This window comes from Electrophorus electricus, chromosome 20 (genome assembly GCF_041902795.1).
Source record: "Electrophorus electricus isolate QZ-2024a chromosome 20, ASM4190279v1, whole genome shotgun sequence".
NCBI classification, from domain to species: Eukaryota; Metazoa; Chordata; class Actinopteri; order Gymnotiformes; family Gymnotidae; genus Electrophorus; species Electrophorus electricus.
In genome coordinates, this window is record NC_137516.1 from 6,877,984 (window position 1) to 6,893,907 (window position 15,924).

General features: G+C 41.2%; 1 protein-coding gene across 7 annotated transcripts in view; it reads left to right on the forward strand.

Annotated features, from left to right (window-relative positions):
- The first annotated feature begins 493 nt into the window (after positions 1-493).
- The window catches only part of tmcc1a (transmembrane and coiled-coil domain family 1a), a 31,746-nt gene continuing 16,315 nt past the window's right edge, over positions 494-15,924 (forward strand). Inside the window, exons 1-3 of one of the 7 annotated variants that reach the window (XM_081703297.1) lie at positions 494-692; positions 4,829-4,872; positions 5,944-6,315. In XM_081703297.1, coding sequence (XP_081559423.1) covers positions 4,849-4,872; positions 5,944-6,315 — 396 coding nt within the window. In that variant the 5' untranslated portion in view covers positions 494-692; positions 4,829-4,848. The other 6 variants (XM_035536143.2, XM_081703295.1, XM_027021150.3 and 3 more) reach the window with 6 other exon arrangements.

Consider the following 15,924-nt stretch of genomic DNA (forward strand, 5'->3'; position numbering starts at 1 on the left):
TCAACGTTTCCCATCCGAAGCCTATCAAGCCTAGTTTCTTGACAGTATGACGCTATATGAAACTGTTAGGTTAGTTCATGTAGGTCTAAGAACAGCCATTTGTGTGTGTATGTCTCTCTCTCTCTGTGTGTGTGCGTGTGCGCAAGTGACAAACAAAGCAACATTTATCTGGTCTCGCAATGTGTTCACTTTCAGAGAACAAATGCCTTATTTTTCCTGCTCGATCGTCCTCGCAGTCTCCCGCACCTCGATTTGACTCCGGCCTAGACCTTCAAAATTACCATCAAAGTCATCCGCTGCATGTATGCAAATATTGTCTAAAAAACGCTCACTGGGGAAAGAGGATGTTTTGAACGTTTGGCAAGACGGTGTTGCGACACTTCTCTTTCTCTCTCTTTCTCTCTCTCTCTCTCTCTCTCTCTCTCTCTCTCTCTCTCTCACACACACACACACACACACACACACACTCGGGATTACGTTCATGCTCTGTGACCATGCGGTTGGATGTCGCGCCCTGAAGGCTTCACACCGCTCAGCCAGTCCGGTGTCGCTCGGCTCGTCAGGCCACCGCAGTGACGCGCTGCGCTGTCACGACGCCGCTCGCGTGCTTTGACTTGAACAGGAACACATTCAAACCCAGCCCATCATTAAAATCACATGGCACTAGCGGAACAGAACCGAGGCGCGGTCGTGTGAGTAGTAAAGATATCTCTGATCTGCTAAGAGACCGACTACTGCCTGCTTTCAACAGCTATTATGCTATGCGGTTGAACTTTTTTAGTGGTCACACTTTATTGCTGGAAATACATATCCTATTGAAATGTTGGTGCTTCATCTGCCCGGGATGCAGCAGTGAGTACTGAGTTCACGGAATGTAAGACGTGTTACTAAATGTATTAACACTTCTTATGGTTCGCATTAGAACGAGAGGAATCAGCTGCGTTTTGAAATTCTACATTGGTGAACATTGCGCCAATGATTTTGAAATGGCTGGTTTGAGATGGGTTCGACTTCTGCCCAGTGGTCCCAGTCACTTCCTGGATTCACGGTTACATCATTTGACAGTTCATCTCACCTCGTTCTCCACAATTTGATATACTTGTTCAATACACATTCAACAAGAGATCTTTTATCCTTGAGTTAATTTTGATCGGATTCTATCGAATAGTTTTAACAATATATGTAACGTGAACTAAGTAGGAAACTGAACTAACTAATCGGTGTTGGATAGAGCAAGCCATCTCTTAATGGACTCATACTTGGCCTTGCATGTTCGTAAATCACTTCACTGATTGACATGAGAGATGCACAAGCATTGATAGGTCCACCATTAATCATTTTTTACCTTTCAGTTGAAGCTTGAGCTGTCATAATGTAATGTGTTTTTGTGTTTCAGTTCTCATGGGTTTTTAAAAAATTTATTTTGAATAAGAATACAGTAGGCTTTCATTTATTACACTTAATAAAATTTGGATGTTAAAATGTTAGTTTTAGAATAAGTTAGCCCTTACTTGCAGCACTTCCCACATTCTGTGTGGTTAGCAGAGTGTTGCTGTTTCGTGCTGACCTGTAGTTTGTCATACCACTGGTCGCCTATTAGCTCAGGTTACGGTTTAGGCAGTGGACACAGGTCCTGGATCTGTATTAAAGGATAACACTGATTGGTGCATGTTAAACCCAGCTTTATAGACACTGATTTAAGAGTTGGTTATTGAACTGGGAGGTAATAGGCACATTTACAGATCTGTTTAATGGCAAGCTGATCATTTGGTCTGGACTCTGTCATGGCGCACATGTGTCACAGGTGTTTTTGTCTGTATCTGGTATGCAGGCTTAGGGGCCTGTTTGAGTCAGGCATTTTAGATACGGTATAGACTTTTAGAAAGCCTCTGTCAGCTGTCTTGGACATGGTTCATGTGTATGACCTGCAGCTCTATGACACACTAAGAGTAGGTCATGAAGGCTCGGGTTACCCTATACTGGAGCAATACTAGTTTTTTAAATAGGTGATGAGTGTGTGTGTGTGTGTGTGTGTGTGTGTGTGTGTGTGTGTGGCACAGGATTCCAGTACAGAGGACAGGTCATGCTGCTATTCCCAGCCAAATGAACTTAGTAAGCTGTGTTTTTTTGTGCTGGTGCTTAGATAATAACAGATGATAGACCTGTATTATTATTCTGTAATGTACTGTATATCGTTGTATACAAATATTTATTTTAGTTTAGTTTAATAGTATTTAGTAGCAGTTGTAGCACAGAATTTATATTAATTAATTAACTTATTTATTTTATTTTAATTACATTTAACTTTTTGCTTTGACAAGTTTTATTACACCCTATTACAATTCTAAAGTATGAAAGAGTATGAAAGTTTATAACACAACAAACACACACGAAAACGCTTACACATGAGCCATTCAGTAAATGTACCAGATGCTACCATCCTATACTGTACACGCGCACACACACACACACACACACACACACTGGATCTCTTCCCACAGAGGTGTCACCACAGTGTGCCCATTGATGTGAGTCAGTGTAGCAGAGACAATGCCACTTTCAGATCCTAAACATTACTGAATGGCTGTTGCATCGCACTGTGTGTATATGTGTGTGTGTATGTGTGTCTGTGTATATGTGTGTGTATGTGTGTCTGTGTATATGTGTGTGTATGTGTGTTTGTGTATATGTGTGTGTATGTGTATGTGTGTGTGTGTATGTGTGTGTATGTGTATGTGTGTGTGTATGTGTGTCTGTGTATGTATGTCTGTGTATGTGTGTGTGTATGTGGCACACAGTGATTTCCAGAAGGCCTTTTGTTCTAAGTCTTGGACTAATTCACCTTTGACAGGGCTGTTTGTGTGTTCCTATGTGTGTGTTTGTGCATGTGCATGTGTGTGTACATCACCATCCCATGATAAGCTCACTAATTTTTGAGAAGGGTTATTGTCTTCTCACACAGAGGCTACACACCTTTCACACAGCAGTAGTGTATGTAATAATTTCCTCAGTCAGCACACACACACACACACACACACACACACACACGCACGCACACACACATACACACACACACATACACACGCACACACACATACACACGCACACACACATACACACACACACAGACGCACACACACATACACACACACACACACACAGACATACACACACACAGACAGACACACACACACACACACAGACACACACACACACACACAGACACACACACACACAGACACACACACACACACACACACACACACAGACACACACACACACACACACACACACACACACACACACACACACACACACACACAGGCAAACATGGCTCTTGTCACCTGCTGTGCCCTCTTAATAATCCATGTGTCTTGAACAGAGGCAGAACTGTCACTTAAGTGTGTGTTTGATCAATATATGGGTTAACTGCACAAATGTTCCAGATAGGAGAATCCAAACACAAATAGACATTGTTCATAGTCTATGAACCATGAGATCAGTGAGTGAAAAGAGAGGAAGAGGAAGAGAGAAAGAGAGTTAATTACTTCTGGTGTTTTGTTTCTGGTTCTTGTTACAGACAAATTTACAAATCAATTTTGGGTAACATTTTACATTACATAGACACTGTTAATGTGTAACTATACCATTACTACAGTGTAATACAGTAACAATCTATCACAACGCACTGATACTCTGTGCTTACACAATAGAAAATGGAAATTACAGAGAGACTACAGAGTATCAAATTGTTGTGACACATTGTAACTCATTATGCTATTCTGCAAAAATATTGGTTACACTGTAACTAGTTATATTTTAACACGGACTTGCTAAATTTTGTTAATGATGTTTGGCTGTTAACACAGATTGCTAACAGCCAAAACACTGAATTTTGACATGTGAATATTTTACATACTTTTTTATAATACATTTTGGGTTGGTTGGATAGCATAATAGTTATCCTGAGGGTATAATCCAATATCAAAAGTAAAAATAAAATATGAGACTACTGACTAGAAAGCTTTATTTCTATATTTAAACCTTTAATTATTTTTGAAGTATATAGTTTAAACATACTGCACATTTTTCCTTCTTGGATGCCTAAGCTTAAAAACTGGAGAGTTTATGCAGACTAATACAGTGCTCTAAAGGTCTAATTTTGGCTGCCAAAATAGGTTTTCATCATAACTCTATCCTTAAAGTTGACGTGAGGGATTTTTTTCAAACACTAAACCTTCCATATTCTGATGGCTATTACTAAAATAGATGCTTTGAGACGCTTTCTGACTGTTGCAGGAAGCTTCACTGCAAGGAAGTGGTCCCCTTTGCATTTATAAATGGGACGTGGTTTATGGGGAGACCTTTGAATGGATAGCTCTTTGGCTCCAAGTTCAAGAATGTGTTGTATTTTTTGTGTCCTGGTAAACTTGTTGTAATTGTGTTTGTTCTGAAGGCGGAAGTGTATTTTTTAAGCAATGTGGTATGTCATACTAATGTGTCAAGGATAACAAACATGAGGTTTAAATACAGAGAGTAATGAGGACTAACACAATGTGGGTGAGTACGGTAAAAGGAAGGTTAATGGAACTATCTAGGGGGTGGAACCAAAAGAAACCAAAACAAGGAAACTCGAGGAAACAGAACCTGGAAGTGAACAGAGGCGTCGCTGTGGCGACGCCAGGGAGGGGCGAACGTGACGGTCGTGACAAATATATTTATGCAGCATTTTCATTTGCATTTTATTTCTCGGAGTAATTTCTTCTGTCCCTTTCCTACCTCTGTCTTCTTATCTTTGGTCTTTTCCTCTTGTTATCTGCCCCTTTAGTTAACCTGGTACTCTGAGAAATGCTCGGCTATGTTGATCTGATGGTGAGTGGATCCCAATTTTCTCTTTCCCTCTTCCTTATTCTCTGTGTAGTCAGATATAAACAGATATACATTGTTTATTAACTCACACACACACATATATGCACATACATATACATATATGCACACACATATATATATGTTAGATATCTAAATTTATATCTACATAAACATAAACATACATCTGCATAAATTTAGATATATTAGATATGGTCATACTTGTTTACAGATTTTCTATTAGGATACCTTTCTTCTGCGTATTAGCTGCGTAACACCTAAGCCAAAAGGTCATTAAAACTGCTTCATATTCACAAGAGCTCTCCAAGTTCACTGACTCTGTCGGCTGTTTGTAAGAGGATGCTTGAGTATCAACGCTATTGTAATTCACCTCAAATCTTCCAAAACCCTCTAGAATTGTATTTAACAAAGTGATGGTGCTGACTATGAATTGGAATTTGCCTTGTGTCTTGTGTCTAGTCTTGTGGATAACTATGGTACTGTTGGCTGATGTCTGTTTGCTGTTTGTTCGGCTTTGTTGGGATTTTGTGTTCCTTACATTCCTCATGCCCATGCCATCATCCACCATGCGCTCACAGCGGGGCATCTCCCTGTTGCTTGTTTACCTCGTGGTCTGCTTTTCATTCACTCTGCATTCACTCTATGTATTCCTTTCTGTTCTGTTCTGTTCTTTTTTTTTCATGGAGACAGACAAGAATCTTAGCTGACTGACAGATGCTTGACCTGAGAAGAGCCAATAGAATGCAGCTGGTTGAATTTTGGTCCACCTTCCAGTGATTAATATTCTGGTTGAAAAAATAGCAACTCCAGCTTCTTTTTAGGATGCACCTCTAGTCTAAATGGCTGTTCTGCTTAAGAAGTGCACTTGCACCTTCTAATGGATCATGGTGGTAGTGCAACTGATAATATCAATGGGTCAATCAATCAAGTTTAGGCTCACAGAATTAAGGGTCAAGAGTTTCCCACATACCCAGCATGCTCTGTTTCAAATCACCAACAATTCCCTGAGGCAGCTCTGTCAGCCTCACCATAAACTCTTGCCCTGCCCCTTCTCAGCTGGCCACTCCTCCTGCTCCTCCTTCATTGCTCCTTCATTTCCATTTGCAAGTGGATATAATCCCTGATATTGAGTTTTACCTGCGCTTTGGACCCACCCCCTCTGCAGCTGCGATTAGTGGCCGTGGCAGTACCGCGCCCACTGGCATGAGGCGAGGGAACAGCCTGCAGAGCCCTCGGTCCAAAGCGGACGGGAGCACAGCTGGCCTGCCTTCGAGAGGAAGCCCTCTGAGCCTCCGTCATGCCCCCAACAATGCCGTGCTGCAGGCGGACCGCTCGCGGTCCTTCTCCACCTCTGACACGCCCAACAGCCCCGCCCTCGTGGACACGCCCATTGTCGTGTGCTTCCGGTCAGCTGATGATGGAGAAAAGGTAAGATATAAATCCTGGAATTAAAAGCCTTTGTTTCACTGCCCCTGTGTTAAAAACAATGTGCATCATGTGTTTGGGTCACTTTTCTAATTTCTCCAGTCGCAGCATGCTCCAAATTCTTTGATATCATGCACAACACAAACTCTCCCTCTTGGCATATGTGTTACAGTCAACTTGGCCCTTTGTGCTCTCTCACACGTTGCATCTAGTGAGCAAAGGCTTTCGCCAAAGGTACCGAATAATTTTGGTGTTGGGATGGTTCTTCTAAGGGTGTACGCATAGCTGTACTGTCAAACTGAAACGTTGATTGTAATGTTTGTATGTGTGCATTAATATACTGTATTGAATGTCTTGGAATAACCCTGAATTTTTATAGATCACACTGGGTTTTTTTTAGAAATCAAGGCTTCCCAGTGACACCAAGAAAACATCGTGTAGAATCACCAGTTAATTCTAAACTTATCAAAACAAACATTATATCAGACTACACTGACATCAAATATAGGAAAAAAGTAGTTTTTTAGCCATAAAGTCTGCAATTTGCCGCTGAGCATGAAGCTGTCTAAGTCTGATGGATGGAGACATAAAAACCTATCATACAGTTCAGGCTTAACTGGTGCCGGAACTTCAGAATCTGTTGGTACTCGTAACCTCATCAGCATATTTATCTCTGCATGTACAGTTGTATTACTCTGATTCTCCCTCCATGCGGTATAATACTCAGCTCTGCATGAGTAGTGCAACAGACGAGGGTTGTGGGCTGTCAATCAAGTGCGCTCAATGGAATATTGGACCAGGTCCAGACTGTTCTTAGCTAGGCCCAAAATGAGCAGTGTTTTTGATTTCTGTTCCCTTTTTATTGAACATTCAGTTTGTTGAATTTTTAATATAACTCTCTAGTTTAATGTCATGCAAGCATTTTAATGCTTAGTGTGTTCCATGTATAAGGAAGCATTGACTGAAAATGCTAACAAGACTCCACTCCAGCCACTAGAGGGAGCCCTCAGAGCAGGTTGAACCATGATCATCTGTAGGAGTCAAAATGATGAGTGGTTGTAGGAAGCAGTAAATACACACATACACAAACATGCACACACACACACACGCACGATGCATATCGTTTAAGTTAAAGCCAATAAGCATAGTGAGGCTAGTGCATGTGTGTGTACGTCTCACTGTACTAGAGAGAGAAGTCCCCTCAGACAGTAGCACTGATGGAGTGGAAGGTCAATGAGGTCATTTGGTCAGATACCATGGAAACCTGGGGGATTATTATAAGTTTATGATTTCCATAGCAAAAATTTCCATAGCAAGACGTGTGTGTGTCTGTGTGTGTGTGTGTGTGTGTGCGAGTGTGCGTGTGTGTGCGTGCGTACGCGTGTGTGCGTGTGTGTGTGTGTGCGTGCGTGCGTGTGCGCGTGCGCGTGTGCGTGTGCGTGTGCGTGTGCGTGTGTGTGTGTGTGTGTGTGTGTGTGCAGCTGTGTGACATTGATCTATCATTTATAGAGGAAGCCACACCCTATTTAATCTCCATTATACTCCCCAAACCTTCCCCCTCCTCTCTCCTCCTTACTCCCTCTCTGGGGAAGAAACAGTCAGTCCCTCCCCCTTTCTGCCCCAGTCACACCCCTAGCAACGCCGCTCCGCTTACAGTCAGGAAGCATGAGACAGCCCCGTGTGCCTGTGTACAGAGAAGGGGAGAGAGAACGGGATTTCATATTGGATATAATACAGATCAGGACCGCAGAATGCATCTCCCCCCTTCTCTCTCTTTCTCCTTCTCTATGTTTTGCCCTTTTCTCATTAGTTCTTAGTAGACTAGCAATATGTAGCACAGGCAGCCTACATCGGGATCAGAATACAGACTTCTAGATGTGTGTGTGTGGGGGGGGGGGCTTTTTTGGAGAGTGTATGATGTGTTTGTGAGTCTTTGCGGATATGTGCTAACTGGTGATAAGCTGGGAGAGAGAGTGTGTGTATGTCTATTACTGTAAGCAAGAAAGTGTGTGTGTGTGCGTCTGTTAAGTGTGTGTTCCCAGTCCAGTCTCTTCTCAGTCAGCATGGTGCAACGCTTTAGCCTTCGTAGACAGTACTCAAAGGTAAGAGGCGTTTAGGCTTCCTGTGTGTGTGTGTGTGTGTGTGTGTGTGTGTGTGTGTGTGTGTGTGTGTGTGTGTGTGTGTGTGTGTGTGTGTGTGTGAGTGTGTGTGCACGTCTTTGTGCATGTGAATATATATGTGTTGCTGTGTGCAAAATCAAATCTGAAACATTTGTCTTTTAAATTGTATGTTATGGTACAGCAGACCAACAACAGAGAAAATGTGTATATATTTGTGAATGTGTTTTCGGGTGTGTACTGAAGTGTTTGTGTGAAAAGTTTTAAAAAGTCTTTGATAACTTTTTGTCACTGGAATTTAAGGGTTAACGGTCACTGTGTAACCTAGCTGAGTGTGTATTGTGTACATATGTCTTAGTGTGTTTAGGCACATAGCTATGTGTGTGTGGGCCGGGTGGGATTTATTTACTGGTGTAAGAAGTTTGAAAAAATCTCTGGTTAGCTTGTGGCACTGGAATCTTTGGGATTGTGTGTGTGGACACGGATGCTTTGTTCAGGACAAAAGGGGTCTGTTGAGACTAGTTGATAATTAAGTAGGCCTATTCAATAAATCAATTAAGGTAAATGATTATAAAATGTACCTTGTGTACCTGCAGTACACAAGCTTCAACAAGCTGATAAGGCCAGTCAGTGAGCCATAGCTCTATTTTAAAAAGCAATGCTGGTGTTTCTGAGTGACAGATGTGATCAGAAGACAGAAGTCCATGGAACAGGGAGTTTTCCAGTCTGTCAGCTACTTCAACTATCTGCTGAAATTGGATGTACTGAGCACTCATGTCCAAGGCGACATTTGAACCTGTTTTTGTGGCCAAGCCTATTTATTTTCAGCCAGTCCTTATTTTCAGTCCTCTTTTCCTCTCTCTAGTTCTTTGTTTCCTTATAAACGTCTGTGTGGCCTCCAAACGTCAAAAGGTTCAGAAGGATCCCTTCAGAAGGTAGGGCTGATCGGTTGCTCTTTGATCGCCTGCTTTTCCTGAGGGGAAGGACTGGCAGGGGGTTGCATTGAATGTGCTCCTCAGTGCTTAGGACTGGATGATACTACAATACTCGGTGATACTGCAGTACTGGGTGATACTGCAATACTGGGTGATACTGCAAAATTTAATCTAGCTTTTTTTCATTGATGATTCTTGATTGATTTTTTTAGTCCTGATGTAATGCAACTGGAAAATGGAAATTTTAATTTAAAAAAATTTGAATAGATTTTGGAAGTGCAAAAATTACCAAGCAAATACTGGAAAATGTGTTTTAAATATCCTTAATAAACTCAAGAATTATGTAAATACAACAAGATTGTGCAAGTATAAAAACAATGTAAGAAAAATTGTAAAACATTTTTTTAGCTATATCCATTCAAGAATATAGTTGTTTCTCCCGATGTGAAACGCCACATTTACATTTACATTTACATTTACAGCATTTAGCAGATGTTCTTATCCAGAGCGACTTACAAAAATCCCATCAGTAATTCCACATCAGTAGTTCCTTTTAACTGAGAGCTCTTCATGTCGTATGAAACAGTCCTAGAAAATGATACTTCATAAACTCTTTTAGCAGCAATTTGGGGTGTTGGAGGGCAGCTTTTTGTTTGGGTCATAGCCCATGTTCTGGAACACATTTTTCATGCTGCTACTTGTGGTTCAAGCTACATAACTTACACTTTACATTAATTTATTACACACCTGACTTTTCAAAATCATACCAATTCCATATCAGAAACCCTTTGCCCTTTGAGCTTTCAGGTTCCCACGTTGCTTTGTTTTTGTTTTAGTTTTGTTTCTTTCTTCTCCCTCGTCTTCTCCCAAGTCCAATCTTCTTTTTCCATTTGTATTTGTCTTTCTTTGTCCCCAAATCTGTGTACTTACCCACTGGACCATGCCCACTTTATTAAGACTAGAACAGTCTGTAATCCACACATCAGTTTAGAAGAAATGGCAGCCCTGAGTTCATGAGTCTTGGATTTTTTACACGTTTTTGAGCCAAAGTGATGATCTGTGAAGCCACGTCTACCATCAAATAGTGGCCAAGTCAACAAACTTGCTTCTGACTTGGGATCTGAGAGGCAGACAGGCCATGGTGAAATCTCTGATGTTAGGGAACATGCTGGGAGTGTTTTTGTGCCTTTGTGTTTTTGTGCACTTTTGTGCCTTTCGTCTTTGTGGACTTTGCCTTGCTTTTCCAACTGATACCTCCAATATGTCTTATTGATTTCAGTAACATAAACGTCCATATTGATTATTGTATAAGATGCTTAACTCAAATCTCTCTCTCTCTCTCTCTCTCTGTCTGTCTCTCTATCTATTGCTTAATACCATCTCTCACTTGCTCAGGCTTCAGTTACACACAATCTGCTTCAACAATGTTTAGCCAGCAGGCTGTAAAAAGTCAAATCAGACATGTTGCTAGCATGCGGTGATAGATGGCTGCTTCAGTAAAGTACATGAAAGTGGTATGTATTAATAGTGAAACCGGATTAAATGTTCAGACTTGTGTACATTTGGCGGGAATGTTAGGGCGGGGCAGGGGGTGCACAGTGAACTGGCTCTGTTACGAGCTGCATCAAGTGTGCTGAGGGTTGTTAACGACCCCCAGAGCTCTTGTTAATGAGAGCTTTGCCTCCCTGGCCTTGGAAAAGCAGGTGTGTGAGAAGCAGACGTAGCGCTGGTCTGTCTCTTTCACAGCTCTTTTTTTTTTTTTCTCATACACTCTCTTTCAGTGGTGAATAAACATATCCATTCTGCAAAATGTGTGTGTGTATGTGTGTGTGTGTTTGTGTGTATGGGCACCCATGTCAACACTCTGCACAATAGAGTGAACACACATAGGCTATCACCAAATTGTTATGGAATCCAGCACTTGTTACAACAATTGTACCCACTATGCAGACCCAGATTGTAGACCAGTAGGTCTGAGTTCCAGTTCTAGGGTTCCCTTGCATTGAATTAGTGTGGAGTTTTAGCCTCAATGCTAACCAATAAAAAGTGCAATAAGAGGCAGGGAGTACCTAGCTCTGCTCGCTGCGTGGCGACCTTTTGACCTTTTGTCCCCGCCCTGCTGGGTCTGGCTACTGGCTGTGCCCATATTCGATGTATATGTACAAGGATGAGTGGAAGACTAACCTTTATTGTCAACTCATGAGTCGTCTTCTGTTGCTCATCCTTTCATTCTGTTCTTTCATAATCCCATAACACATAAAAGACAAAAGTCAATACTGGACCTTTTTCCCCCCAAAACAAACTTGTGACAGTTCAACCGAGTCTCTGCTGACTGTTCTTTTTTTCCCTTTAATTTTCCTTTCTTTAGTTCTGAATAATTTCAAAATTCTTCTATAGTCAGTCAGATTCATTGAATCACCTTCTCAAAATGGAAAAAACCCAACAAAAATAGCTCTGAGAAAGCCCCAAACCCCAATGTGCTACACTAGACAGAAAGAGTCATTGATGAACTAGCCAGTATGTATATGGGAACTCTCTGATGTGTACCTTGTGATGTGACCTGCTATGCATGCACTGGTTTCAGAATTACGATCCAGCACAGAAAACTACTGGCTAAGCTATAGCTTTTTATTCTGGCTGAAATATGTCATCCATGTGAAAAGTTTCCTTAAAAGGGGTTAATTTTTTCTTTTTCGTCATTTCATAATTTCAGAAATAGTAGCTATTTGTTCTTCAGTTTGAGCTACTGAAATTAAAATAAGATCGTATCACTAATGATTAACATCTCACTCTTTTTCATCTTCTCCAACTTCCTTTATCTGTCTCCTGTTCTGTGCTATTCTTTGCTCATTTGCAACAGCTTGGTCTAGCACCTCTCTATATTCTCTTTCTCCTTTCTTCACTGTCTGAGAGACTGGTTTCCATGGTAACAAAACAACATGTAGTCAGAAGGGATGTCTGATTGGGCACAGGTGTCCATCTATGTCTTTGAGTCAACACAGATCCTCCTGAGTATGTGTGTGTGCATGTGTGCGTGTGTGTGTGTGTGTGTGTGTGTGTGTGTACATGTGTACCTTGCTAACTTTTCCTCATATTACACACTCATGTCCCCATCTCCATCCTGTGAAAGGTTGCCTGCACTGTAGTGTAAATGTGGAAGCTTATTCAACATCTTTCTCACAGCATATAAGGTGTGTCTCTGTGTGTGTGTGTGTGTGTGCGCACGTGTTTGTGTAAGCGTGTGTGTGTGTTTGAGCATGTACATGCTTGCATCTGTGGTCTCAGTCACAGATCTGCATGCTGTTTCCTGTTTCCTGCGTCGGTCTGCCTCTCTGACCTTAGAATGCAGCTAAAGCTTAACATTGCCGCTCCTCGAATGTTGTGGCAGTGCTGCCGTCCCATCTCGGATGCTGTGGGGATGCTCGGAAGTGGTGTGTCAATGAAGACACAACAACTGTGACGCGTGAGAACTGGCTCAAAATGAAATGCTCATATGTTGAGCGTGCTGACATTAAACAATGAACGACAGTGTTTGTATAGCGCATGTCTGCTTAGGAAATGTTTTGTTTATTGTATATATATGTATATTGTTGGATTTTGTTTTGATGTGAGTGAATATTATTTGAGTTTTAGGTTTGTTTGTGAGAAAGTAAGTGAGAAAGAGACAGTGCACGTGCATGAGATCTCTTTGATGTCTCCCCTCAGTATAATCAGCATGTCTTATGAATATTCATGACTTAATTATTCATTTAGGCCAACGCCCATAAAAGGGCCAGCCAACATTCGGGTGCAAATGTATGCACCTGCACACACAGACCCACACACACATATGTGTAACTGATACTTACACTACAGTATATTTAAATAATCATAGTTACTGTTAATAGGGTTGACCCAGTAACATGCCACCACGGGTTTCTTTTGAAGCTGATTATTCTGTTTGTTTTTTTTTAGTGGAATTCCACTCACTAACTCAGTGGAGTCAGCAGACGAAGATGAATATTCATTTGCAGGGACATTTATGCACAAAGTCATTGTGTGGGCATGTAGGCATTTGATGCTACTTTGCTTGTGATGAAATAAGCCTTGTAAATTAGACTGTATGCAAATATCTTATATGGAGAGTTGTTTGTGTGGATGATACTGCTGTATAATGTAGACAGCAATGGAATAGCGGGATATTTACGATACTTTCATTTGGAATACTGGAATGCTCTAGGATTTCCGTACACTCCATGTTGCAGTAATGGTAACGTGAGAGCACCACCTCAAAGACTCCCTCTCTTGCCCCTTTGTGTACTCGTATATGTGACAGAGGAGATGGGAAATGTGACGAGTCTGGCATTTTATGTTTTCTCCTGTATTTCAGTCTCTCAGGGAGGCAGCATTTTTACACAAGGCTGTAGTCGTCAACACACCAACAAGCGGCCCTGCTCCCTGGCACATGCACAAGCACACACACACTGTTCTGTCTCACCCGTATGCAGGGTCTAAGTCTAATCTCAGAGTGCATACATGTGAGGAATTAGAATGAATGGATTTACATTAGTATTGTTCCAGTGACCCGCTATCTCTCTCTCTCTCTCTCTCTCTCTCTCTCGTTTCTTTTCTCTCAGTCTGTCTTGCTTTCTTGCTTTCGCACATGCTTTCAATCTCTCCCTCTCGACACATGCTGAGTTGTGAAGAGTCTGCCTCCATCTAGTGGTAGTTTAAGCAAATTAGCTATCTACAGGTGTTTGTGTGTGTGTGTTTGTTTGTTTTACTCAGCAAGTGTATGTATCTTGCTGGACATTCATCAATGAAGTTTGCAAAATACATAGGTTCAAATGTTATTGTATTGTATTGCTCAAATGTGTATAACGTAAGTCACAGCTGTGTTTTCACAGCCTTTGTGCTGAATAGATACAATAAAAAAATTAAGGAGAAAGAGACATGTTGGGTAACCATACATACTTATACAGCTAAAGGGATGCATTGGGTAACCATACATACCTATGCACCTAAAGGGATGCATTGGGTAACCATACATACTTATACAGCTAAAGGGATGCATTGGGTAACCATACATACTTATACAGCTAAAGGGTTGCATTGGGTAACCATACATACTTATACAGCTAAAGGGTTGCATTGGGTAACCATACATACTTATACAGTTAAAGGGATGCATTGGGTAACCATACATACTTATACAGTTAAAGGGATGAATTGGGTAACCATACATACTTATACAGTTAAAGGGATGCATTGGGTAACCATACATACTTATACAGTTAAAGGGATGCATTGGGTAACCATACATACTTATACAGCTAAAGGGATGCATTGGGTAACCATACATACTTATACAGTTAAAGGGATGCATTGGGTAACCATACATACTTATACAGTTAAAGGGATGCATTGGGTAACCATACATACTTATACAGCTAAAGGGATGCATTGGGTAACCATACATACTTATACAGCTAAAGGGTTGCATTGGGTAACCATACAGCTAAAGAGGCATGCGGTATTTGGCATGAGTACCAACCGGGCATATTTTAGTCAGAGCTCAGGGGAAGCGGGGAACACTGATTGTCTTTTCCTGTTTCGATGTACTAGTGAATAGATTGTGGGTGCTCAAACACACATACACACTCTCAAACACACACACACACCCATGCACACACACAAACAAACACACACACACAGACACATACACACACACACACACACACACACACGCGCACATTTATGCTCACACCGAGACTCATGTCCTTTAGAACAGTGCTTTTGTGGCATTTCCGCCTTTCCGTTTTGGAATTATGCAATGCCTATGGTATGATTCCTTATTCCTCTATAAGGAGTGGCTTACATGAAATGGCGTGAGGCAGCAGCAACTTTGTTTCAGCCATCCAAAATGTTTCTTGCATTGTTAGCAATTTTAGCCTCTTGGTGTGGTTTTGGTGCAACAAAATGCATATTTAAAAATTTCTTTTCATTGAGATCAGCACATTTGACTTTCATTACGTCGGTTCAGCCGTTTACGTGCACTTCCCTCAAAACTGCTGTGCCCTCTCGCTAAAACCCTGAAATCATGTGGTTTTGCTAAAACCCTCAAGTCATGTGGTGTGACCTACACTGGGCTTTTGTATGATTGGGACTTCACTATAGACACTGTAGCAGGTGTGGTAACAGGTGTAGGCAGACGCAGCAGGGATATATGTCAGCCAGACCGTGGAAACCCACTGAAAAAAATCAACAAATAAAAAAATGACAAAGATTGTTTTTCTGTGTAAGTAAACAACAATAAAGGCATATAATAGGAACATGCCTATATGTATGTAAGATCAAGATTCAGGTCCTGGTAGAGAAAAATGTTGCCATCACATGATCTTTACAAATCGTCTTTCCAATGGCCCTAAATTACAGTTATCACAAAAATGATTGTTTTTCACTTTTGGAATAAGCGGAAGCATACATTAAAACAAAATGAAACAAAAACTGTAGTGAAAATTGCTGAAATAAGGCATGTTACATTAGCAAAATGCTGCAACATGCCCTGACCTGGAAAAAGG